Below are 24,057 nucleotides of genomic sequence, written 5' to 3'. Positions count from 1 at the left end.
TTTCCCCTTTTCGGGCCGATTCTTCAGTCGTGCGAGCATTTTTTGAATCGGCCGAATTTCAGCTTGATCGTAGAGGGGGGGAGGAGGGGGGACTGGCTTCTCACGACTACCTCCCGATCAGGAATCGGACGATCGTGAAAATCAAACATGTTTGAAATTCAGTCGGCTGTCGTGAGGTTTTCATGAGCGCATCCTGCTGTTCAAGCAGAGCTACGAGGGGGCGCCCTCCCCTCCTCTCCGTCCCCGCCAGCGGAGGGAGGGAAGCGGGCGTCCCTGAAGCAACCTCCGGCCGGTGTTGGGGAGGGCAAGCCGTCCGGTTCGCGCAACGCGCTGGCCGCCTGTTTCGGCACTCCTCCGCTTGCTGGGGGGGGGGGGGGGTGCGGGCCGGGCGACCTGCCGTGCCGCGCGGCCGCCGATGCGTCTCGTCCCTCCTCTCTCCCCTCCGTTCCCCCGACGCCCGGTGCCTCCTGCGGGCCTCGCCAGAGCTGGGCTCGAACCCCGGCTCTGGGTCCCTGTCACCCACCGTCGCTCGCCTGCCTCTGCCACCACAGCGAGCGGTCCCAGAGGGGACACGACGTACAGTGTGAGCAGTCCGGTCTCGTCCGAGCGTCGCGCCGCACAGATCGTGAGCGGTGAACTTTTTAAACCCCGCGGTTCCGTCGCACAGTTTGAGATGTATATAAGTACCACGACTGAAAAACTCGTACAGTGTACGCCCGGCTTTAGCCGAAGATTGCTCCCTGGGTGCTGTAAGCTGCTCACTAAGGGATGGGTTAAATGCAGACGACAAATTACGTTGGAATGTACAATTGCAATGAGAAATATAGAAGTCTATCGCCTTGAGACCATAAAGTGTTGTTAATCAGCATTTTATAAATAAACTGAATTAAATTGATCTCTTCTACTACAGATCAGGACACCATAAATAGCTAGCCATGACAGACTAATCAGTGAAAATATAAAAAAACAACAACAATTAGATTAGGATTGGTCACAGGCCCACTGACATGTAGCCTCAACATTAAGGGTAAATCAAGCTGTATGCAGATGATGCTGTTCTGTGTGTACATGGCACAATTATAAAATAGCCATTCAACAACAAATGACTGCTGTGAGAAGTTTTTGCAAATGCCGTTTTGTAGATGGAGTACCACAGTGAGATGCAGTACATCACACACACACACACTTTACCACAGCCCCTTTAAATGTGAGGATAATTTGAAGAGGAAATTGTTTCATGTTCTGTGTGGCGTTTTTGGCCAAGTCATCAGATGTGCACTCGAAGGAACTTATTGTAGACTTTTCTCTTGTCAGTGCAGTTGCTGCCAGGCATGTGCTCATGTTGTCTCATCCTCATGAACAAATTTAGTTTGTCCAAATATATTAGAGTTCTGTACTGTTTGAGAAAATGTTCTTGCATTACCCAAAAATAAAAACTTTTTTTTTTTTACCGTTCCTCTTAATATCATCATATTCTGTTCTTTCAAGATCATGTTGCTGACGGATCCAGAAGTAGAGAGCAGTCTTCTGATCAGCTCTGATGAAGGAGCCACATACCAGAAGTACCGGCTGAACTTCTACATCCTGAGCCTGCTCTTCCACCCAGAACAGGAGGACTGGATTCTGGCGTACAGCCACGACCAAAAGGTAAGGAAAGGACAAGGCTGCAGTCGCATCTAAAGCGGCAGGGCATCGACATTCACTGACGTAACACCAGATCATGATCCTAATGCCTCTCAGCTGGAGGACAACTGACAGCTCACCTAGAAAAGAGACGATAAAAGGAAAAGTGTTCCCTAAAGTTGCAGATCATATTGATATAACTGAATCTACTAATAGTGTCATTGAAACACAAGTAAACCCAACAGAAATGTCTATATGGTTCACCACAAACCTGCAGGAGTGAAATTCTCTCTTCAGGGAAAGCCTGTGCAAAATCTAATGTGCTTCCTAAAGGAAATATCAGATAACAAAAAGTAAAGAAACAACAAGATTACAAGCAAAGAGCTCCAAGGTTTTTACTGTTCTTACTTTCAGAAATGTTTCTCCTTAAGACCAAAACTGTTTTTTTTTTTTTCCTGATTTTCTTTCAAGGGAAGTTGTAGTCTGAGAAAGGTATTTATACTAACACAAAGTAGTTAATAACTGTCAATTTCAGCAAAAATAATACACGATTTCCTAAAGTCCTACAACTAAATACCTTAAAAGTGTGGCATACATTTGTATTTAGCTCCACCAAGTCAATGTTTGTGTAAAACCTTTATAGTTACAAGTCTTTTGGGATATCTCTTTATAAACTGAAAATGTTGCCATTTTTTTCTTGGCAAAATAGTTCAACTCAGTCAGATTGGATGGACAGTATCTATAAACATCTATTATCAAGTCTTACCACACATTTTTAATTGATTTAATGTCTAGACTTTCACTAGTCCTTTTTAACACGCAAATCTGCTTTGATCTGATGCATCCAACAGTATCTCTGGCTGTATGTGTGGTGCTGTTGTCCTGCTGGAAGGTGAACCTCCACCGCAGTCTGAGGTCTTTTTTAGCCTCTAACAGGGTTTTTTTTTTTCAGGAATTAGCTCCATCCATCCATATTCCCATCAACTCTGAGTAGCTTCCCATTCCCTGCTGAAGAAAAGCATCCCACAGCATGATGCTGCCACCACCATATGAGCTACAATACTGGATTGACTGAATAACAGGTCATTACGAAGTGTAATTATAACAAGGTGGCATCATAAGGCCATTTGTTCTGTTGGTTTTGGTTAAGGGGTAAAAAAATTAAAATAAAATATGTGCCACTCTTTTAAAAATTTTGGTTTAGAAAATTATTGAAAACCATGCATTTTTTCTGTTGGTCCACCACATAGAATACATAAAACATAGATAAGTTATAGTGAGATACAATAAGATGAAAACATCCACGGGTTAAGAATACTGTTGTAAGACATCACATGTGTCATTACTTCAGTTTTCATTTCTTCAAACAGCCTCATTTGTAGAATAAAGTTAGCTTTGTGGACTTCACACAAGTAATTGTTCGTTTGTATTCTCTTTAAAAGACAATCCAAACTAATGGGTCCTCAAAACATTAAAGTCTGACAGTTTGTATGAAAGATCAAAACCATGAAATCACTATAAGTACAGAGATTTGGAGGGAGAAGACAGATTTAAAGGTGCACTTTAAGGTGAGAGTTTGTGACTTAAGGTTAAATGTGTCTTATGTGAAGCAGAGATCTGTAGAAGAGGGCTCGAATCGCTCCAGCCTTAAAGCCTGCTGGAGAGATGCATGACAGAGAAGGATCTTCCACAGAGATACAGAGGTTATCAATCGGCTCCATGGTGAGAGGTGAAATCTGAAAATAAATATGTTACTGAAGTGGGAATTGTGTTCAATGGGAATAGTTCAGTCAAAAGTTGACTGTATAAATATAAGCCAGAGAATATGAGAGGAATATATTAAGGATTCCAGTTCTGGTCCCTTAAAACCAGTGAAATAGCCGCAGCTGTGGTAGCAAGGAAGTGAAATGTGATACCCAGTTATTTCATATCTAATTCCTTCTTGCACAAAGTAACAGTGGTGGAAAGAGAGCAATAGAGACAGAGAAATAGTGCATATTCTCCCCCAGCATAGGTGGTATGGCTGTGCGTCTCTTGGACTGGTGACCTCAGGATGAGGGATTGATACAAAGTCAACGACACAATGCCAGTGACTGTCCCCTGTGGCTACACGCTCATCCAGGAGGATTAAAACCTGTAGCTTTTATCCAGGAGAGAACAGGAGGAGATCATCAGAAAGGCTTATATGAAAAATTTACATATTAATAAAACAGTCTATAAAACAAAATCACAAACACAGATCAAAATTTGGACAAAGATTTAAAAAAAAAATAGGCTAAATTTGGAATTGCTCAACAATGATGCAAAGCAATGACTCAGAAAATGCAAATAACTAAAAATGTAAGCATTAAATGAAAATAAGACATCTAAAAACACATTGCTAAGAGACTCGGGTCTCAGACCACTGCAGCTTTCTTCTATATGCACACAGACCCTGAATGCTTTCAATAATGGCCCACAGGACTCGCACTGAAAATGAACCTTGCAAGCCTTGACAGTGCAGGAAGTGTTTGTTGTGAAATGTTTTATATGGTTTGGAACTGAATTGTCTGACGGACGGACACTGAAGTATTTTGTTATTTCTTTATCAGCCAACTTTGAGCCTGAGGCTACGTTCACACTGCAGGGAAATGTGACCCAAATCCGATCTTTTTGCCCCAAAGTAATTCAATTTATGCCACTTCCTTATGTGGTATTAATTGGGATACGTATCAGACATTTTTAAAGCCTCCGCCATTTATCCGTCTTTCATGTCTCTCTCCTGTCTTTCACTACACACCGGCACTCAGTTGGCGCTCCATAAAAGACCATTCATAGCTGTGCTGCTTCCTTCTTAGCTCACAAAACATTATTGAACTCTTCTAGAAACAATTGAATTTATCATTACTTCCGCAAACTTGAACCGTCTTGAACCGTTCAGACAGAAGTATGATGGCGGTCAGATTTAGTAGTAGTATGTGCGGCCATCTTAAAGAATTTTAGAATTTAGCATCAAAAGCTGCCGTAGGAACGTAGCCTGAGTTAAACAAATAATCTTCTTCCGGCTCCACGTCAAAGCCCATGTTGATTCTGATTCTGAAGTTCTGAGTGGTTAGTTTTGTACCTTTAAATGGAACTGGGAACATTTTAATTCATAAAAACATTTAAGATGCTCTTTATCTGTTTTCATGTAAATAATTCTTCAGTGTAATAATATTGTTCATTTGTTAATTAGATTAAATAATTTTTTTCCACTCTTGATTTTCTTACCAAGCTCAGTGTAGTTTTCACCTTCCAACGACCTTGGGACCTGAAGTCTCTATTAAGCCACCCGCAGTATTCTCATAACCGCCAGCCTTGCAACATTTGTAAGACTGCTGGTCGCGCAGGATCCCGCTGTAAGCTTACAGTTCCTAGGTTGTTCTTAAACATATTAAATAACTTCCTTTAAATTGAGGGAAACACTTTTAAGTCAAATGGTTAAAACAACACCCAACCGGTTGTTCTAACGGGGCAATTATCCCAAAATCAAAATCTGCTTTTTGAATGTGTAAAACAGGCTAACATTAAGCATGAACATTTGGGTTTTCTAAGACCCAACCCCACTGCAAATATGTGGAATGTGCTTAAAAGGCATGCTTGTGGCAGAAAGCCATCCAGTTTAAATCAACTCCTCTAGTTCTGCCAATTATGTTAATATCCAGCAAAATGATGCCAGGCGTTCGCTGGCAGCGACACAAAGCATGTGGTCAAGGTGCAACTTGCTAAGAGACATATTAGTGTGGCTGTATGCAGATATTTGAGCCTGCATGTTTAGTTTTGAGAAATAACAACACATTCAAACTGGTTCATGCTAGATTGTTTTCTCTGTTTTAAGACCATAGCACCCTGGCAAAAGGTCAGAAATAAATCAATAAATGCCCAAAATTGTCATAAAATCATGCTAACAAGTGTCTGTAAACCTTTGACCAGAACTGCATCAATACCACTTCCAGAAAAAAAGGTATGAACATTTGATGATCCATTCATTTTCCTGGGAAATCTCCGGGGAAAGGATGGAAAGGAATGTATTATTCATTCCTTCAGCGTCCTCCACTCCCACCAAGTCAAGCAATGCCTCTGTTGCATGGATCCTCTCCACCCTAAAAGTGCTTCTCTTTCACTTTCCCTGCCCTCTTTTTGGCAGGGCTGCCACATTTGTTGATTGAGAGACCTTTCAGAGGCTGTAAAGGCTGCAGCAGCCCCCTCCGCCCCACCACCAATAGCCCCTTCACCTCCTCCGCCTCCTCTTCTCTGCCTCCTCTCTCTCTCTCTTACTGAGGCTACACACTAACTCGTTTTAGGACGGTAATTAGTCAAAGTGATTTCCTCCTGCCCCACTTCCCTGCTCTCTTCCTTTCTCTTACATCTGCTTAGCCCGGCTTAGCACATGCATAAGTCCAGCAATTAGTGATATTTTTTATCTTCTGTGCCTATAGTACAATTAAAACTCTTTACAAACATACATAGACATGCAGATATTGAATAACTATTTTAACAACACCAATAAATGCAAGTGGTATTTCAACATTTTCTATAAAATGTGGAAAAAAAATCAATTTCTGCTGAGGTTATTCCTCAGACACTGGTGCATTTATTCCCAACTAAATGACTAAAATGACATGGAGGCACATCACATCAGGCTCTCATGACTGGAGCAGCATTACTCAGGAGTTTAAAGGTTGTCGTCTGCTTAAACCTCAGACATTTGGATTAATGTGCAACCGGCTGTTGGAGTGAGAGTGATGAGAGCAAAAAGTTTCTGAGTTCATCCCCAAAGCAGACTGAAATATGCTTAAAGTAAAATACCATCAGGAGACCTACAGCAGACTGTTGATACTGTTAAAATAAAACTGCATGCCAAACGATCAGAAATAAGCTGTACAGGTAAATCAAGTAGATGTGGAAGGTAGAAACATTTAATTTCTAAAAAGAAAAATGGATATCTGGAGTAATTTCTTCAGGACAGGTGAGTGTAGAACTGAATTATTTGGACACCAGAACAGGGGACAGGTTTGTCAGCATCCCAGGTAAAGAACCTTAAACCATAGGTGAAGCATGGCGGGGGAAGTAGCATGCTTTGGGGATGTTCTCCTGCAGTAAGTCCTCGCCAGCTCACCATCAATCATTTATGTGTTTAGCCCTTTTCCACGTCCACAAAAAACTAAATCAATATATAACAACAAAAACACACAGGGAGAAAAAAAACATAAAAATTAAGTTAAAAACATTGCTGATGAGGGGCGTGTCGGTTACACAGGGGAAGTGAGCGGCCCAGATAAAGAGGCCTTAGTCGTCAATGTGACGGTCCCAGGTTCTACTCTGGCCCGCTGACCTTTGCCACATGTCTTCTCCCTTTCTCTCAGCCCCCCTTCCTGTCAGCCTGCTTTCATTAAAAGGCCACTAGTGGCACAAAAGGCCCGTTTACACTACACTTTTTTAACCGAGCCGAGACCAGTCCGAGCTCGGTAACCGAGATAACTCTTGTGTGTAAATGGTCAGCAGACTGAACCAGACCGCGCTAACGATAACCGGACCGCGCTAACTGCAGACCAGTTCATCAGTAGGTCTCTGACTGTTTTTTTTTGGCCCGGTTCCCTGAGAACGAGGAGCGCATGAGCAGACCGCGTCATCCCCTTACAGTCAGCTGACTGTCCGCGGGTTTCCCGGCGTGTCTCTGGCTGCACGTCCCGATTCACGCTCCATTCAGACAAATTTCAGACATTCATAATAATACTAGCTTCCTTACCGTGCCACACGGTTTCCAGAGATGATTCTGCTTATGAACCTCAGCGTCTGTTGTTGTTTCCCGCGTCTGTAAATCCTTATTAGACGTTCGTTTGTCTCATCCACGTCCCAAAAGCCGAATCTGTCTAACAATAACACCCTGAATGTGACGGGTGCCGCCATTTTGATTTGCTCGGTCCCGCCTTCAATCCCAGAGAGCGGTAGTAACGCAGATCACCACTAGGAGGCGAGGAGCAACCAAGGAACCATAACCGAGATAACTCCTGTGTGTGTAAACGGCTGCATTTATCTCAGTTAACTGGACCAAGCTCGGACCGGTCTTGGCATGGCTCGGTTTTTAGGTGTAGTGTAAACGGGCCTAAAATGACACAAAAATGTCAGGTGAAACAAATAGAGTAGATAAAACGAGGTAGATACGACTAGAAGCGCCTCCAGAAGTTTTAAGTCTTCATGCCTGTCTGAATAGAAACTGGACTACACGGTTGCTCAGAGGCACAAGGTCCTCTTTTCATGTGAATATAAACTTTGCATTTCATTTTTATATCAAGGATTAGGAGTCTGAAAGAAGAATGGAGAGACATAAAAGCGAAGTTGCTCAAAGTCCATCAAGAGGTTTTATCAGTAAGTGATGATTTGGAGAGCAATGCAGTCTGCTGGTTTTGGTCCACTGTGTTTTATCAGGTCCAAAGTCAGACCATTTACAAACCGATGTAATGAAAGAAATGTTCTTAACCGACAAACCTAATGCTCACAAACACTACCTGGGGACGTATTGATGGTCTGGCTGCTGACTCACTGCCTGCTGTAACCAAGGCATGAACTGTGTGTTAATCTTGTCCTCCCCCCTAGTCTCTCTTGAAGCCAGAGGAAAACGTTTGTTAGTCTGTCCTTTTACGGGTAAGGAGAAATCCCATTGCTTATTTACTTTCACAAAGCTCACTACTTTGATCTTTGAGAAAGGCAATACATCCTTTTGGGTTGGCAATAAAAATACAATTTTATGTTAGAAAGGTAATATATAAACCAAATAAAATAAATAAACAAAATAGCACTTTGTCCAGTCCATAGGACCCCAAAACGCTTGACGCTACATTCACTTACTGACCCATTTGATCCACACATGGATGTATGTGTGTGTGAATGTAGCTTAAATAAATAATTTATTTTATTTCAACTATTATGTATTAAAGTTCCGTCCGTCCGTCCGTCCGTCCGTTGTCTTCCGCTTATCCGGGGTCGGGTCGCGGGGGTAGCAGCTTCAGTAGGGAGGCCCAGACGTCCCTCTCCCCAGTTCGATCTATATATTTTAAAACGTTGTTTTATGGGAATTACCCTTCATATTTTGTAGCTACTCTGAGCTTTCCAGCAGACTATACCACCAGAGGTAAATAGTGGGTGTTTCAGCAGTGATCATCCATGTGGATGATGCTATTCTGAAAGCAGGTCCACACTCTGCTATTCTAAACAGAGTAAATAGGTGTAATTAGAAAACAAATTAATACAAACAAACATTTTGGTTATCTACTGATAAATAGCTGTTTATGCGCAACGCATCACTGCTCACGCTCAAAATGAACAAAAGTTTAACATTGAAACAAGTTTTTTTGCTTCATCAGATTTCATCTGAAAGCTGCCGAGCAAACATGTTTGTCTTTGTGCTTAATCTGAATGTACACGTGTTGGGCAATATAAATCCTTTCAACAGAGTGTCTGAAGGTGACAGTTTACTGATCAACCAGCAGAACAGATGAGACAGACATCTGAATCCAAAGCAGTGAGACTGGCAGCTCATTTTAAAGTGCAACTCATTCCGCTCTAAAAGCATAACCCCGCCCCCAGACAAAGTTTGAAAAACGGCACCAAAGTGGGCGGTGACAATAAATCCTGAGGGGCGGGGCTAAGTGAGCGTTGGGAAAAAAGTCTTGTTTGGTTTATCATGAGTAGAACGATCAGAGGAACCAAACAGAGGTTCAGGTTTTCTGCAGCTTGTTTGATTCTGTTTGATTGAACTGTCAGGATGATTTACTGTCTTCATTGCTAAATCTTATTAATCCGTCTCTGCAGTCTTTGTTTTCATGACGCTGATGTCCGTGTACCGGGCTCCTCGTCTGCTGGTGTGTTAATACAAAGTTAACACCCTAAGATTTCGGCCGTGTACACTTTTTGCCTCATTTAATGTGTTTGTGAAGCACAGTTTTTGTCAGAAAGCTGATCTCTCTGTAAATGATACCTGACACCTACGTGTCTTTGTTTTTTTTTGTTTTTTTACAGCTTTACAGTTCTGTAGAGTTTGGACGAAGGTGGCAGCTGGTCCACGAGAAAGTGGCTCCTAATCGTTTCTATTGGTAAGTCAACATATTTAATTTCTCTGTCAATTCATGATACACTATAACCTTAAAAACAGAACTAGCTAACTTATAGCACCAGTTGTATTGATTACTTTCTTTTCTCAAACAAACCATAAATACTTTAAAACCTTTTGTTTTTTTGTTGTTGTCGTTTTTAAAGTCACTTGTATAATCCGTGAGTCGCAGTTCTTTGGGCTTGTTTCTGAACATGCAGTCGCTTATTTGGGCTCTAAAATAGCAACTATTATCAGAGACCCAGTCTTGCTGCTGCACTACAGGCAGTGAACAGCTGATACCCCTCCACACATACTAGGAGGAGAAGAAAAAACGAGCCGTCTCTGCCAGGAAGACAGAGTAGCTGCTGGATTACACGTCTCTGTTTCTAACATAACAGCAAATTAGCTTCACTGTTATATTAGATTAACTTATCTGTCCAGCAGAAAGCTGCAACTTCCATGAATTCACTCCCTCATGAATAATCTCCATCTGGTAATAATAGCTGTGCCAATATAGACTAATTTTCATGAGGTTAATAATTATTTTACTTTTCTTGGTTCCTTTCTCTATCCTCTTGCTGGGAAAACAGTGTGGATGGTCCTCCACTTCAACAGAAAATGACAAATAGAACGATCTACGGTCGTCTTTGCTTGTTTATACTCCTCCTCCACCGACAACACGTCTTCAATGAGGAGACAGATGGGGAAACCCGTCTGGCTGACAGTTTGTCTCTTTTCAGCTTCTGAATTTAGAAATAGTGACGCAACATGGCGCCTCCCAGTGGCGCACTGCCACCCATGTATTTATAAGCTATTTGCAACATATAGTCCTCTGGATCTGACCCGTCCCTCAGGGACCAGTGAGCTGCTGCTGTTTGGCTCCTAGGGAGCATTCTGGTTCTGAGGGTATTGCTCAGGGACCCAGACTTTGGGATTCAAACCAGGGAACTTACTGCCTCTCCAGGATGCAAGTGCGCTGGTCTAACCACTAGGACACAACTCTCACTACAACTAATAAGTCAGTGAGAGTCCCTGCACACAGTTTCTGTCTGGTACCTGGAGGTGTGCTGCTGACTGTTTCCACTCAAACACAAAAAATATACAAAGTAACACATCTAAAACCAAATATGACAACCTGCATTTTTCTGAGAATGACAATTTGAACATCAAATTCACGCCTCCGTGATCCTAAGTGTATCCATCCAAAAGCAGAGAAAATAACTGGAGACGTTCTACTTTAACAAGTCAGCATAACAGGATTCCTTTATGTACCTTTTTCCCATTTTACTTTTTAATTGTACTATTTAAACAGTTTGCACACGCTCAAACAAATCTAGAAGATGCTGGTTCATTTTGGCACCCAGCTGCATGATCAGAGAGGGTGATGTTGAGGTATTTCCTTTAGGCAATGCCTTACCCTAAGGTCAACCATTCTGGGATTTCCAAAATAAAATCAGCAGACATGCTCTGATGTTGGGAATTACTTAAATATCCAAGTGAAGGCAGTTCCTTCCTGTTCCTACACGTCACTGCTGCAGGATGAAGACAAAGATCACTTTTAAACGGCATCAATGGGAGCAACAGGACATCAGTAAGACTTTGGCTGCATGATCAGTCGCACTTTAACATTTATTCAGACACTGAAGGATGTATGTGTATATATATATATATATATATATATATATATATATATATATATATATATATATATATATATATATATATATATATATATATATATATATATATATATGTATATGTGTGTATATATATGTATATATATATGTATATGTGTGTATATATATATGTATATATATGTATATATATATATATATATATAGTATATATATAGTATATGGTATTATACATTTGTCTTTAATCTTAACATTTTATTTGCTGCATATTTTGAAATGTCAAGAATTTGTCTATACAAGAGAATTTGCTATTTCCATTCATACACTAAAAACACAAAAAAGAAATATATATAATTTATATATTTTTTCATTTAAATTTGAAAACCCTTTAATTGAATTAGACCGGCACAATATTCACGTTCAAAAATGGTACATTTGTCTATAATTTTAACATTTTATTTGTATTTTGTTTTATGGACAAGACACCACAACAACAGTGTATTATTTTTAGATTATTGTATTATTTTTCTTGTTTTCCTTTGAATCTATCACCAGTAAGAAAGGAAATCCAAGCTATATCAAAAGATAAATTGAGCTACATCTGCTCTGTCAGTTTTAAGCCTTTTATGTTTTTTTTCTTGTCAAGAAAGGCCAAAACAAGGCAGACATAAAACAAAATCTAGTTCATATAACATAAAAGTTTTTGGATATGAACTTAGAAGAAACATGAACCGGCATTATAAGTGGCATGATGCTGTTTATCTGCTAAAATTCCAACAAAATCTCAAATAAACCATAATTCAGTGAAAGAGCCTATCACTAATTAGGCAGCTGTGTAAAAATTACGCCGTATGAAATATCTGAGCAGCCAGGAAGCAACCAAGGAATCAGCAGTAAATGTCCCAGAATTCAGAGCACAACAACTGAACAACCTCCAAATCATTTAAAGTCCAATCAGCACCTCACGGTTTTTATGTTTGTTCACTGCAGCAGACTGAATCTGTGCATGTCACATTATGTTCACAGCTTATGACTTCAAACATTACTTCCAATAAATAATGACAAATTGCACATTCTGAAATTCAGATCTCATTACAGAACAAATTAATCGGGTGGCTGTAATTGCTATTAATTGAAGTTAGATTGTTCTGTGCCAAATAAATTTGATCAATTGTTCGAGGGAGAGCGAAAGGGAGCTGAGAATTTTTCTAATGAAACTATGAAAACTCTGTCAGTTATTGTTGTTTTATTTTATGCGGGTGAGTCAAAATCTAATTGGGATTGATAAGGAGATTTAGGATAATTGTTATTAATCGTGTGTTACACTGATTAGAAATTAGTTGGATGGTTTTGCTTTGTGTAGGTGGATTTTAATAAATAGACATGTAAAACTAAATTCATTCCAGAAACTCAACTGAAAAACTGTAAGTCATGCAAATTCACTTCACACGTACACCATTTATTTCAAGTGTCGATTGTGTTGATTGTGGCTTACATCTAATGAAAGGCAGCAGTTAAGTTTCTCAGGAAATATCAGACCAATAGGAAATGGTTTATCACACATTAATGTTATTTTATGACCCAAAGAATCATTGTGAAACATGATGGTTGTCCAGTAAAACGTCACTGACCTCCTCAACAAAAAAAAGGTCATGACCAGCGGTGAAAGAGTCTGAAAACAGTTACGGTAATGTTCCTTAAAGCCATTTTGTTTTGGATGCCGCCCTGTTTTAAAGCTGAACACATTTTATGTGCAGAACCATGAGCACCAACACCAGCAGTTTGGACTCCCAGCTGTCACTAAAGCCTGCTGGTTGGTGGGACCACTGTGCCCTGGAATCTACAGTATATGTACCAAAATTAAGAGACTGCAGCTGGGATTAGATTACGCTATAATCTGGTACAGCACAACAAATGATGACACATATGTTTGAGCTGCACACTGTCTCTATTAAAATTAAGTTTATCATTGATATTATTATAAAACAACTCCAAACTGAGTAAATCATATATTTTATTCTCAATTACCATCATATTCTTATTCAACTCCAAAATAACAACCCTGACCATTTTATGGTTCTGTAATTTATCCAGGCATTGGCTATACCTCATAACCTTTGATCAATTAAAAGTAATTATCCTGAATCTCCAGTCAGTTCTTTGCTAGTTTGATAAATCAATAGAATCAATCTATCCTCACAAGTTTGAAATGTCTCTGCTGACTGCTGAACAAACCAAAAGCTAATCATTTGTTTCTGTTGATCAAAGCGCAGCAACAACATACCGAACTGAGACTTTAAGAGCCAGGTATGTTTTGAAGCGGGGATTTATTGTAGCTTTCCATCCTTTGTCATAGCCTGAAAAGCCTTCTGGTCTCAGAGGGCTTTATCCAATCATATTAATGGAAAGCTGAGTAAAAGGAAACAGGGTGTGTAGGAAAAAGTGGACAGAGAACATGATTAAGCTTTTTAATTGGTCTTGTGTAATGTTCTAATTATAGAAGCAAGTGAATGATGAGGTTTCATTAGCTGTAAGCAATAATCCTCAAAATTAGGATCACCCTGTGTGTAATAGATCTATGTGATACGGAGTCCTTAACGAGCATTTGCACTCTAACAGATTTCTTAGGATTTTGCTTTTGTCATACTTAAATGTTTCACATCAAACACATTTAATATCAGCCAAAGATAATGTAATAAAATCTAAAAGCTGTTTTTAAATTGTGTTTTCATTTATTACAGGAACAAAAAAAAAAAGCCAAACCCAGATGATCCATTTTAAATAAAATGAGCCCCGCCCCTCATCTTGGTTCAAACACAAATTAACTGATTGACTGGATTTTTTAAATGTCCTTGTTTATTAGTCATAAACAGGCGTTATCATAAATAGTGTTTTACATCACTGTGGAGGAATTTTGTTTTGGCCTGTTCTTCACTGAAGAATAGTTTGATATAGTCACATTGATGGGCCTGTTAGAGCTCATACCGCATCATTTCATCTCCAGAACCTTAGTTCTTGTATTTTTTTTATTCCAAGGATTAATTGCTGCTGTGCTTTGAATCAATGTCTCAAAGGACTTTGAGCTTTGTATCATGAACTGATTACGTCAAGTTCAGGTACTAAAGCAACCCCAGACCATCACACAGCCACCACTGTGTTGGACTGTCAGTATGATGTTCTAAAGAAAAGCGTTGTTAGTTTTTCTGCTGGTGTTCCAGGATGCTAACCTGTAAAGCCAGATTGACACTCTATGTTCTGCACATTATCAATCTAGACCTGCAACACCAAGCGCCCACCTTTAAAGGGTTGGTTTTAGCCAATCACGGTATCAGATGAAAATGTAAGCAGCGTAAAAAAACACCAGTTTCGCTGGTGGATTTTCTTTCAAAGAAGATATTCTGATGCGATCACAGCAGCAGCGGGTACGTTCTCCTGTTCTGCCATCTTTATTTTGGCTGCCCTTGCTTTCGCCACGGCTGGTATGTCCCGCCTTAAATCATAATGGTGCAACGTGATTGGCCAGAACCGTTTTTGGTTCGGGCCCCAAACGATTGAGATGGGAGTGGGACGAAATGGCTCCTTGTGTGTTTGTGAATGCTGGCAGGCAGCTGGCAGGCAGGGTTACTAGGGTCATCTTCCAAAAATGTCCATCAGGGCATGGTATGTTGCTCTTAAAAGATCTTTTAGCCTTTTTGTTGGGTCAGACAGGTTTTATTTAAGTTATTATGCTCGTTTTAGGTTCTACAGGACTGGCAGTTATCAAGCCGGGGCGTGGCTTGTGAAATTTAAACAGGTAAAACATGGTTTAGTGCAATTCATTCATAACTGGGGATTTTTTTAATACAGGGCCAAGTTGGTTTGGAAAGCTTTTTTCTCTAATAAAAAAGAATCCACAATTTAAAAATTACATTTTGTGTTTCCTCGGGTTAACATCGTCTGATATTAAATTTTGTTTAATGAGTAGAAACATTTCACTGAGACAAAAAAGAGGAAAATGGTAATGGGATATGCACTTTTTCAGGGCATTGTACCATGAGTTTTACTTTTTGAATTTAATTACCTTAAAAATGAACTTTTTGATAATCCCATTTATTGAGATGCGCCTGTATTCAACATAGCTTTCCAGTTTATTTTTTGGGTAATAATGTAGCTGTTGAAAGACAAAGATGTATCTAATTGGGGCTTTACTCGAGGATTTTAAAGAGACGTAAAGCTTCATCTCACTGACATGATTTCTGCCTAAATGTGTTGTGTCCCTCGTTACAGGTTGTGTCGAAGTTAGTTGTTTTCTGCATGTTTTTATCCAATAACTCTCTCATGACAGGAGGCCTTCACCTCAGCGAAGTGCAGAGGAGCAGCCTGGCAGTAACAAGCCGCGCTGCCAGGGGTGAAGCGAGCCTTCAGGGCTGAAGCTGCAGAAGCTGTCAGGGTTCTATTTTAGGTTGCGCGCTGTGCGGCTGGAGTTGTGTTAGCTCTGGTAATGAAGCTGCACAGGGAGCTTATGTCTGCCGTACATGCAGCCACGGAACATGTGTAAGCTCATTTGTGATTCGGAGGACCTGAGAGGCATTGGGTGACATGATGCAAACCTCCGTAGGATTCGCCTATAATCAGTCTGGGAGGTGAGGATGTGCATGTGTTTGCTATCCTCTGCAGAAACATTTGGAGCTGCGTGGGTTTTAGATTTTACACGGGACAACAGCTCCCTCTCATGACACCAGCTCTTTTGTTCCTGTTCAACATCTACAGAGACGCTGCTGCTGGTTTTCCTACAAACCTTCTGTGCTTGGGGAAAAGTTTTCCCCCCATAGTTGAGTTCTCCCGTTTTCGCTTTTTGTATAACTTTACTAATTTAATAATAATTTCAGACAATGATTACCTGAGTAAATGCAAAAATTTTATTTTCAAGCGATGATTTAATGTATTAAGGGAAATAAGCTATCCAAACCAGCCTGGCGCTATGTGTGTAAATCAGCAATCAACTTTGATTAAACTACATTTTTGGGGTTTGGATTCATCACCCAAATCCAGGACTGATTACTACTAAATCTGAAGCACCCAATCTTAGCAGAACCTGTCTAACAACATGAAGTAGGCTAAAACATCTATAAAACAAAAGCATAGTACCCCCATCTAAAAAAAGTATTTGACATTTATCAGCAGGAAACGACTGCAAGGCCATTTCTAAGTCCTGGAAATCTGGCAAAGCACGATGAAAACTATTATTATCCATGTTTGCTTGTCCTCTCCATGCGCCTTAGAAGCAGGTGAAGTTCTTCCAGAAACCTTTGGATACATGAGAGAGTTCCACGACCCCATGAATGTCCAAATGTCATATTTGATAAAAAATATCTTGATCATTGGAAGATGTAATCCTCGCTAATCTGGCATAAAATGACAGAATTTCATAATTTAGTCAAACATGCTGCTGGATGTTTGATGGGATTTGGACACTAGCGGCTTCAAAACCTGACACAGCCTCCTGAAAATGACGCCCATGAAGGATTTTAGGCCTCAGTTGGTAAATCCTGGAGGATAATCTCCATTTCATGACCTTCAGATGAAGCACACTTTGGTCATTCTGGAGACAGAATGCAACAGATCCACTTCTGAATGCTTAAAAACTCAAACTAAGATGGCCTAGTCCAAACCTGGACTTAAAACACATTGAGCAATTCTAGAAGGAAGAGCATTGTTGTAAATTAATGAATGTAAAGAGCCTTGAGATGACATGTTTCATGAATTGGCGCTATATAAATAAAATTGAATTGAATTAAATGCTTGATTGCAGCTGTTGTTACCCGGGGTGCAACAACCAGTTGTAAGGTTTAAGGGGCAAACACTTTTCACATAGGGGCATGTTGGTTTTGAAAGGCCTCATCTCTTAATAAATAAAATAAAACATTTAAAATGCCTTTATACTCAAGTTGTCTTTGACTTTAGAATTCAATTTAAGGATTTAAAACAGATTTTTTTCTCTCTAAAAGAAATCTGAGGGCAAAATGAATACATTGCCTCCTTCAAAAGTTTCTGTCAGATTATGGTATTAATAATTTAAACATGGATAATAGATCTAAACATGGAAGTAGGCCATCCTGTTCAAGCTTTGGTTTAGTTCTTAATAAAAACAATGAGGATCTCTGTCGTTTTCTCCTTCCTTGTAGCATCTCTTCCCACCTTCTCCCACCAACTCCTCGTCTGCGCTGCTCCAGCTTCCTGCCTCTGATCCCCACGTCTTTTTAATACATTTTTAATGTCGTAATGATTATATGCTATTCCATCTGCAGGCACTCCGGCTGAAGCAGGAAAATCAATGGATTTTCATCCTCTAATGATGGGAGGAAACACCTTTCTTTCTCTCTCATCCTGGGTGGATAAGGACCTTGAAGGTCCTCGGCACATTTTGATGGCTCATTCAGTCTAAGGCTCCCTCAGATCATCATGTTGCAGACAGTAATTCCTGCATCCGGTCCCCGCTGATGTTTACCACAGCTGCCGGCGCAGTTGGCTGAACCTCCCTGTTGTTATACATTTCTCTGACTTTGCAGCATGTAATCTCTCAGGTCAGACGGCAGCTTTGGTAGAGGACACCCGCCTGATGGGAAAAGAGCAATGCTGATGTTCCTGAAACATATTTGTCTGCTTTTCAGGTCCAAGATGGGTTTGGACAAAGAACCGGGCTTAATTCATCTGGAAACCAGCATCTCTGAAGGACGTGAGTAATTGAATTCTGAGTTCAGAGCTCTATTTTCCTCATGTCTTTGTGCTCCGTTGGAAGCATTGTGTTAAAGTGGGCAGCGTTCGGCGGTTGTTTGGACAATTCTGCAGCAGGATAATGTAAAGGGATGGCAGGAGTGGCCGGGTCCAGGGACCCACAGCAACAATGGAGGGAGAAGCAGAGCGTCTGTAAAGCTTTTAAAGGCCGGGGCTTTAGCTTAGTGGCGCACATGTAGATTATTTTCATCCATCTTTAAATGGTGCTGATATTAAGCAATTGTATTACTTTTATAGAAACAGATTCATTCTGAAACTATTTTTTCAGCACAGAAATACTTGCAATACACAAAACCTTATTAAAGTGTGTTGCATTTTGTTCTGGAAAGTGAAATCATGTAGTTATATTATGTATTACTTTTGCTTTGCTCGTCCAAGTAGTCCCTAAAAGTCCTGAATGCTTTACACCAAAGACTACATGTGGAGAGATCTGTTCCTCACAGTTTGATAAAAGCTTGTAGGACTTAAAGCTCACTGGGTTGCCTGTTGTCTATGGATGCCCAGATAAGACTTTCGTGGCTGTGCTCATCACAGGATCTGCAAAAATAGTAATAACTGCCATTCAACAGGTGGCGGCAAACTGGAAAACAAGAGACAAAAACTACAAAGTTAAACTCATCCTGTGTTGTAATGGTACTCAGAAGTTTTTAGGTTCCCCAATGGAAATATGGAATAATACCATCTGCTGAATTTGGAGGTTGCCCAGCATTTCCAAATTCAACATCCAATGTGGCTGCCAATAATTTCAAAGTTTGTGAAAGATGCATTAACTAAAACTTCAGGCAGTTTGAATCTTATTTAAACATTGGCTCAACATCTTCCTCCTTAGAATGGAAATACATTGGTTTGTAATTCTAATAGTGGTTAATCGCCATCAGCAGCAGCGAACACCATCTTCAGTGCTTCTGAATCCCAGATTCAAGATTTGTCATGCAAGGCACCCTAAAAGCACCGAGCAATAGACGTCTGAAGAGGACAGCGCGTTATCATCCATTTTACATTCCTAGATCAAGTTAGGGTTGTTAACCAGTCAATACCAATATGTGTACAAAAAATCTAAATAAAAAACTAAACACATGTACAACAATGCTGATCAGATGCTGAAATGCCAGATTCCATGTTATCATTATGCTTAGATGTGGTAAATTTTATTTTTGCTCCATGTAATATGGAGCATTTTTAACCTTTCTAATTGATTAAAAGTGTAAGACAGAAATTAAATTATCATTTTAACCCCCAAACAGTTCTTAACATTATTGCAAGGATACATAATCATCATGTCACCCCTTGTGTTTTTTTTTTTTAAGGCTTCAAGCTTCACAATTTGTTTAGTTATTTTTGCGACTATTTTGGAGTTAGTTTGAATTTTGGAAGGAAGTAGTTCTAGAAATTAGGGTTGTTAAAAGTATTGATACTCTGAAAAGTATCGATAATCAATCGCTGTATTCAGATACAGTACTTAGCATGGTATCAATACTAAATATTTTCACATACGAGGCAAACGAAGAAGGAAAACTCAAAGATTTTGACAACTTTGTGAGCAAACAGAGTTTTAAAGTAGTGGCAACAAAGTCAAGCAGCACAACCAACTTGGCCAAACCTCAAGATCCGACACCCAGCCTTTGTGATGAATTCCAACAAGTCAGTAAATTACTGCTACCTTTCATAATTTATAGCTAGAGTCGCCGGTTTTTCCAGAATTTCCCCAAGTCCCATGTTGAATAACTTACCTCACTTTTAAAAATCTCCTAAATCCACTCTGGTCTTATTTCTTTCTACTGAGACTTTCTCATGAACATGAACGCGGTTCGCTTCTTGTGACTCTCAGCCATGTTCAGTTAAAATTGAGTGATTAGCTGTGGCTTATATGCTACTATCCATGTGTTATATTTGGGTTATTTATTTAGCATTTATTTGCACACTTATGTAACTAGCATTCTGCTGAGAAAGCGTGTTCCATGTGGAGATCCAAAAAGGTGATGTTTTATGTTAAAAATATATATTTAGTGTGCCTTTTATTATCTCTCATTTTTTCTCTCCCCATTTAAAATGGTATTGAATATTCTATTGATATCGAGTTTGAAATTTAAGTTTCGTGACAAGCCTACTAGGAAAGCTGTATTGTGTCATCATAGTGGACTATTAAGCCTTCTTGCTGGGCAACCTAACATCCCTTGGTTACTGTAGGTTTGTAGAAGCTTTTAGTTTGTTTGGGTAATGCCATGTTGGGTAGATGACACATAAAAGAAAGCTTGAATGGCTGACGATATACAGAACATTTATAAACACTATGGGAATACCGTAGCTGTGTACCCATTCATTTTACCATTTAAAAAATGTTAAAATGATCATCTGCCTCATTTGTTCTATTGATGCCAAACTAAAATGGTTACTACACAGTTAGTCAGTGGGTGTGGGCTCCATTTAACCATTAACCATAGAGTTCAGTATCTAAAATACTTTCACTTTTTAAACCTGAACTGGGTAATTTTACACTAAATGATTTTATTCAGAATAGAGTCCATGTTCACAATATGATATTTAATAACATCTATTCTATTGGTGAAAATACCAAAATCTAGGGGTTTTTGACATGTCTTTTAGCACCAGGGCATTTGAACTTGAAAAGCATAAAAACTGCAACATATGGACTGGTCAAAGCTGCACTGGGTTGTTCTACAACAAGTATTTATTATTTAAAAGGCAGATAAACAGAATAAAGTGGATTATGGTTTTCTCATATAATGGAGTCAGTGCTGCGTGTTATTCCGTTATTCTCTAAAGTCTTATGGTGCATTCACACAGAATGAAAGAGACGTTTGAAGCTAGCGAGTTACATGCTATTATATAAATCGCTTTCAGGAGCAGATTAACGGTCTGCGATGCGAAGGATTTGTTTAGAGCGATGCGACCAGCACAAAATGGGCCAACAGACCCAAGCAAAACTCAGAAGTTTCACTCGAGTTCGATTATCTGAACTTTTCAGTCAATTCACGTTAAGTGTTCTCCTTGTTCATTTATTTGAGCAGAAAAATGTTTTTTTAAATGTTACATATTTAGACAGTACAATTAGGCTGTAGTTCTATTGAGCAATGATGGATTTAGTGAGAGCAAACCCCAGTAGTTGGTGCTCCGTTGGGGGGGATGTGGCAGCGGGCCCTCATACTCGGTCCAGATGGAAGTAGGCTACCGCTGGAAGTGAGCGTTATCCACGCAGCTACAGGCGGTATTACTCTGAACCGGTGCATCTCTGCAGGACCTGCAGGACCATAGTTCAGGTTTCCACGTTACATACGGCACCATGACTCGCTCTGTAAAATCCACCTCATTAAAAAAAAACATCTCCCCTGCTCCGTTAGTGGACCAAACAAGAGGAACCGGAAAGTCGGCAGACGCTCTTCCTATCTGAGGATACGGTGAAGCGGTCTGGGGGAAGTGGCTGCTATGTTTGGTGCAGATTGTTTGTGAGAAAGAGACAAAATGCCAAGCGACCAACGGAAGGCGATCCGGGGGAATCATTGTGAACGTAGCCTTCCATTAGCCTTTGTGCATATCAATAATTAACAACATAGCTGCTGTGTTTTTAAAGATTAGGTGAGCTTAAATTCATAGAATCAGATTCTGTGAGCTTGATGTCTTTGGTCTTTGCTGCAATCAAATTCCAAACAGGTTCACAGTTTGTTTGGTCGGCAGAAACCAAGTGAACACGCAGAAAAGCAGCTCCTACTGTAGCAGAGTCATCTAATTTATTGTGAACAGCATTTGTGCTATGAGCTGCCATCAGCAAGAATCAGAATGAGCAAGTGGGATCCAAGAGCAATCAGCAAAGGGGACACGTTATTACCTGAGAGTCAGAGCATTTGTGAGGAAAGTAACTTCTGGAATGAACGGCACGTTGTAGGAGACAAAGCGCTTAAAACACAACATCTGGAATAGAAAAGATCACAAACAGAAACAGAAAGACAGAAACAAAGCTGCAATGAGAAGCTTGCAGAAACACAAGGAAGATTAAAATGGAACTATCTAAATCAAAACATGACCAGAAATTAAAGAAACACGCCTCCAAATAATTAAAGATGTACAGACACATGTGCATCAGTCTACAGGACCGCTGTGGGTCGAGGAGTTTGCAGGAAACCTCAAAGAGAGAATCTGTGTTTTAAATCAAGTAGAAACAAGCTTCTCTGAGGAGATACCAGTTCCTAGATGTGTTTGAGATCCATCCTGCTGGTTCAGATTTTGTCCAGTCTTTATTTTTACCTTTTCAAGGAGTAAAACAAACACATCACGTTCCCAAGAAAAAGTTGCACACACTAATAATTTCTTTCACCGTGCATTTGCTGCGGCTTCGTTCAAGCAGAGGCATTGATTTTCCACCGCAGCCTTGAAGAGATCATGGGAGAGGCGAACCAATGTGACGATTTTCTCCAGCACATCCAAGGGATACGCCATGGTGGCCAATCTATGTGAGAAAAGGGCGTCGCTGTTTTACAGTTTGACCCAATGAATCCTTGAGAAATTCACTGATGGAATGACCGGGTCGTTCAGTAGCTTCAGATTGTCGCCTGACTTTTTTCTTTGGACACGCAACGTCGCTGAACCAAGACCTGAGCAACCGTAGCGACCCCAGATCATAACGCTGCCCCCACAGGCTGGTTCTGTAGCCACTAGACCTGATGGATGCATCACCTCCTCTGTCTCTCCGCCTATCGCCACTATCTCCAGCAGCCATTGGGTGAGAGGCGGGGTACACCCCGGACAGGTCGCCATTCCATCACACGGCAGATAAAAAGGCACGGCCACATTCACGACTAAGAGCAGTTTAAGATACCAATGAACCTGAAAGTCTTGTTTTTGGACCATGGGAGGAATCCAGTAACCTGACGCCACAAGATAGATTTCAATTCAATTCAATTCAATTTTATTTATATAGCGCCAAATCATGAAACATGTCATCTCAAGGCACTTTACAAAGTCAAGTTCAATCATATTATACAGATTGGGTCAGATTATACAGATTGGTCAAAAATGTCCTATATAAGGAAACCAGTTGATTGCATCAAAGTCCCGACAAGCAGCTTTCACTCCTGGGGAACCGTAGAGCCACAGGAAGAGTCATCTGCATTGTACATGGCTTTGCTGCAATCCCTCATACTGAGCAAGCATGAAGCGACAGTGGGAAGAAAAACCACCCATTAACGGGAAAAAAAAACCTCCGGCAGAACCGGGCTCAGTATGAACGGTCATCTGCCTCGACCGACTGCTTCGCATATCCATCTGGAAATCTTCCGTTGAAGTAATTTTGGGAAGGGGCGAAAATACTGGTTAGCTGATTGGCCTATGTTGGTGATAGACGGGCCAAATGAACCAATCAGATTCGTCGTCGCTCTGTTACGAGCGACGACGAAAACACAACCACAAGCCAAGCTACTCTTGCTGCTGCAGGTAAAGGCTCGTTAGCTCAGCAAAGAAATACTCTGTAATTCCGATAAAACTTGCTCGATTGCCACGCTAACGCTAGTTTCATCGGCTGAAGCCGCCATGTTCTTTAGACTGAACTGTCGCGCTTCCCGTTGCGTCACACCTCAACCCGCCTCAAAGCCAACGCTGATTGGACGTTCGTTTGGTGAACGGCTCCAAATTTTCTTTAACGGAGAGTAGCCAGACTGATCTGCGAGTGAAACCTTGAAAGCTCTCGAGATCAGGATGGTCTCACGAGGCTAGGAATCCAGAGTTCCTGGAGAGAATCCATGCGTGCACTGGGGGAACATGCAGACTCCACGCAGGATTTGAACCCAGGACCTTCTTGTTGCCTGGCAACAGTGCTACCAACTGATTCAGGGTGCAGTCCATGACCGACCAGTGAAGGAAAAATAAATAAATAAATTGGTCTATTTGTCAGTTTTTCATGTTGCT

General features: G+C 40.4%; 2 protein-coding genes across 2 annotated transcripts in view; one reads left to right on the top strand and one right to left on the bottom strand.

Moving 5' to 3' along the window:
• The window catches only part of LOC105936034 (VPS10 domain-containing receptor SorCS1), a 234,871-nt gene that overhangs the window by 143,290 nt on the left and 67,524 nt on the right, over window positions 1-24,057 (top strand). The window contains exons 4-6 of the mRNA XM_012876673.3: window positions 1,489-1,647; window positions 9,661-9,734; window positions 18,018-18,082. Of these exons, the coding sequence (XP_012732127.3) occupies window positions 1,489-1,647; window positions 9,661-9,734; window positions 18,018-18,082 (298 nt within the window). The remainder of the gene's footprint in view (window positions 1-1,488; window positions 1,648-9,660; window positions 9,735-18,017; window positions 18,083-24,057) is intronic.
• Window positions 22,107-24,057, bottom strand: part of LOC118563239 — a 2,354-nt gene continuing 403 nt past the window's right edge. Inside the window, exons 1-2 of the mRNA XM_036137617.1 lie at window positions 23,866-24,057; window positions 22,107-23,009 (exon numbers count right to left, since the gene is read on the bottom strand). The exon at window positions 23,866-24,057 is cut by the window's right edge and continues 403 nt beyond it. Of these exons, the coding sequence (XP_035993510.1) occupies window positions 22,630-23,009; window positions 23,866-24,057 (572 nt within the window). The 3' untranslated portion in view covers window positions 22,107-22,629. The remainder of the gene's footprint in view (window positions 23,010-23,865) is intronic.

Source organism: Fundulus heteroclitus, chromosome 5 (genome assembly GCF_011125445.2).
Source record: "Fundulus heteroclitus isolate FHET01 chromosome 5, MU-UCD_Fhet_4.1, whole genome shotgun sequence".
Classification (NCBI taxonomy): domain Eukaryota; kingdom Metazoa; phylum Chordata; class Actinopteri; order Cyprinodontiformes; family Fundulidae; genus Fundulus; species Fundulus heteroclitus.
The sequence above is the reverse complement of the archived record's forward strand: the minus strand, read 5'-3'. Positions and strand labels throughout refer to the sequence as shown.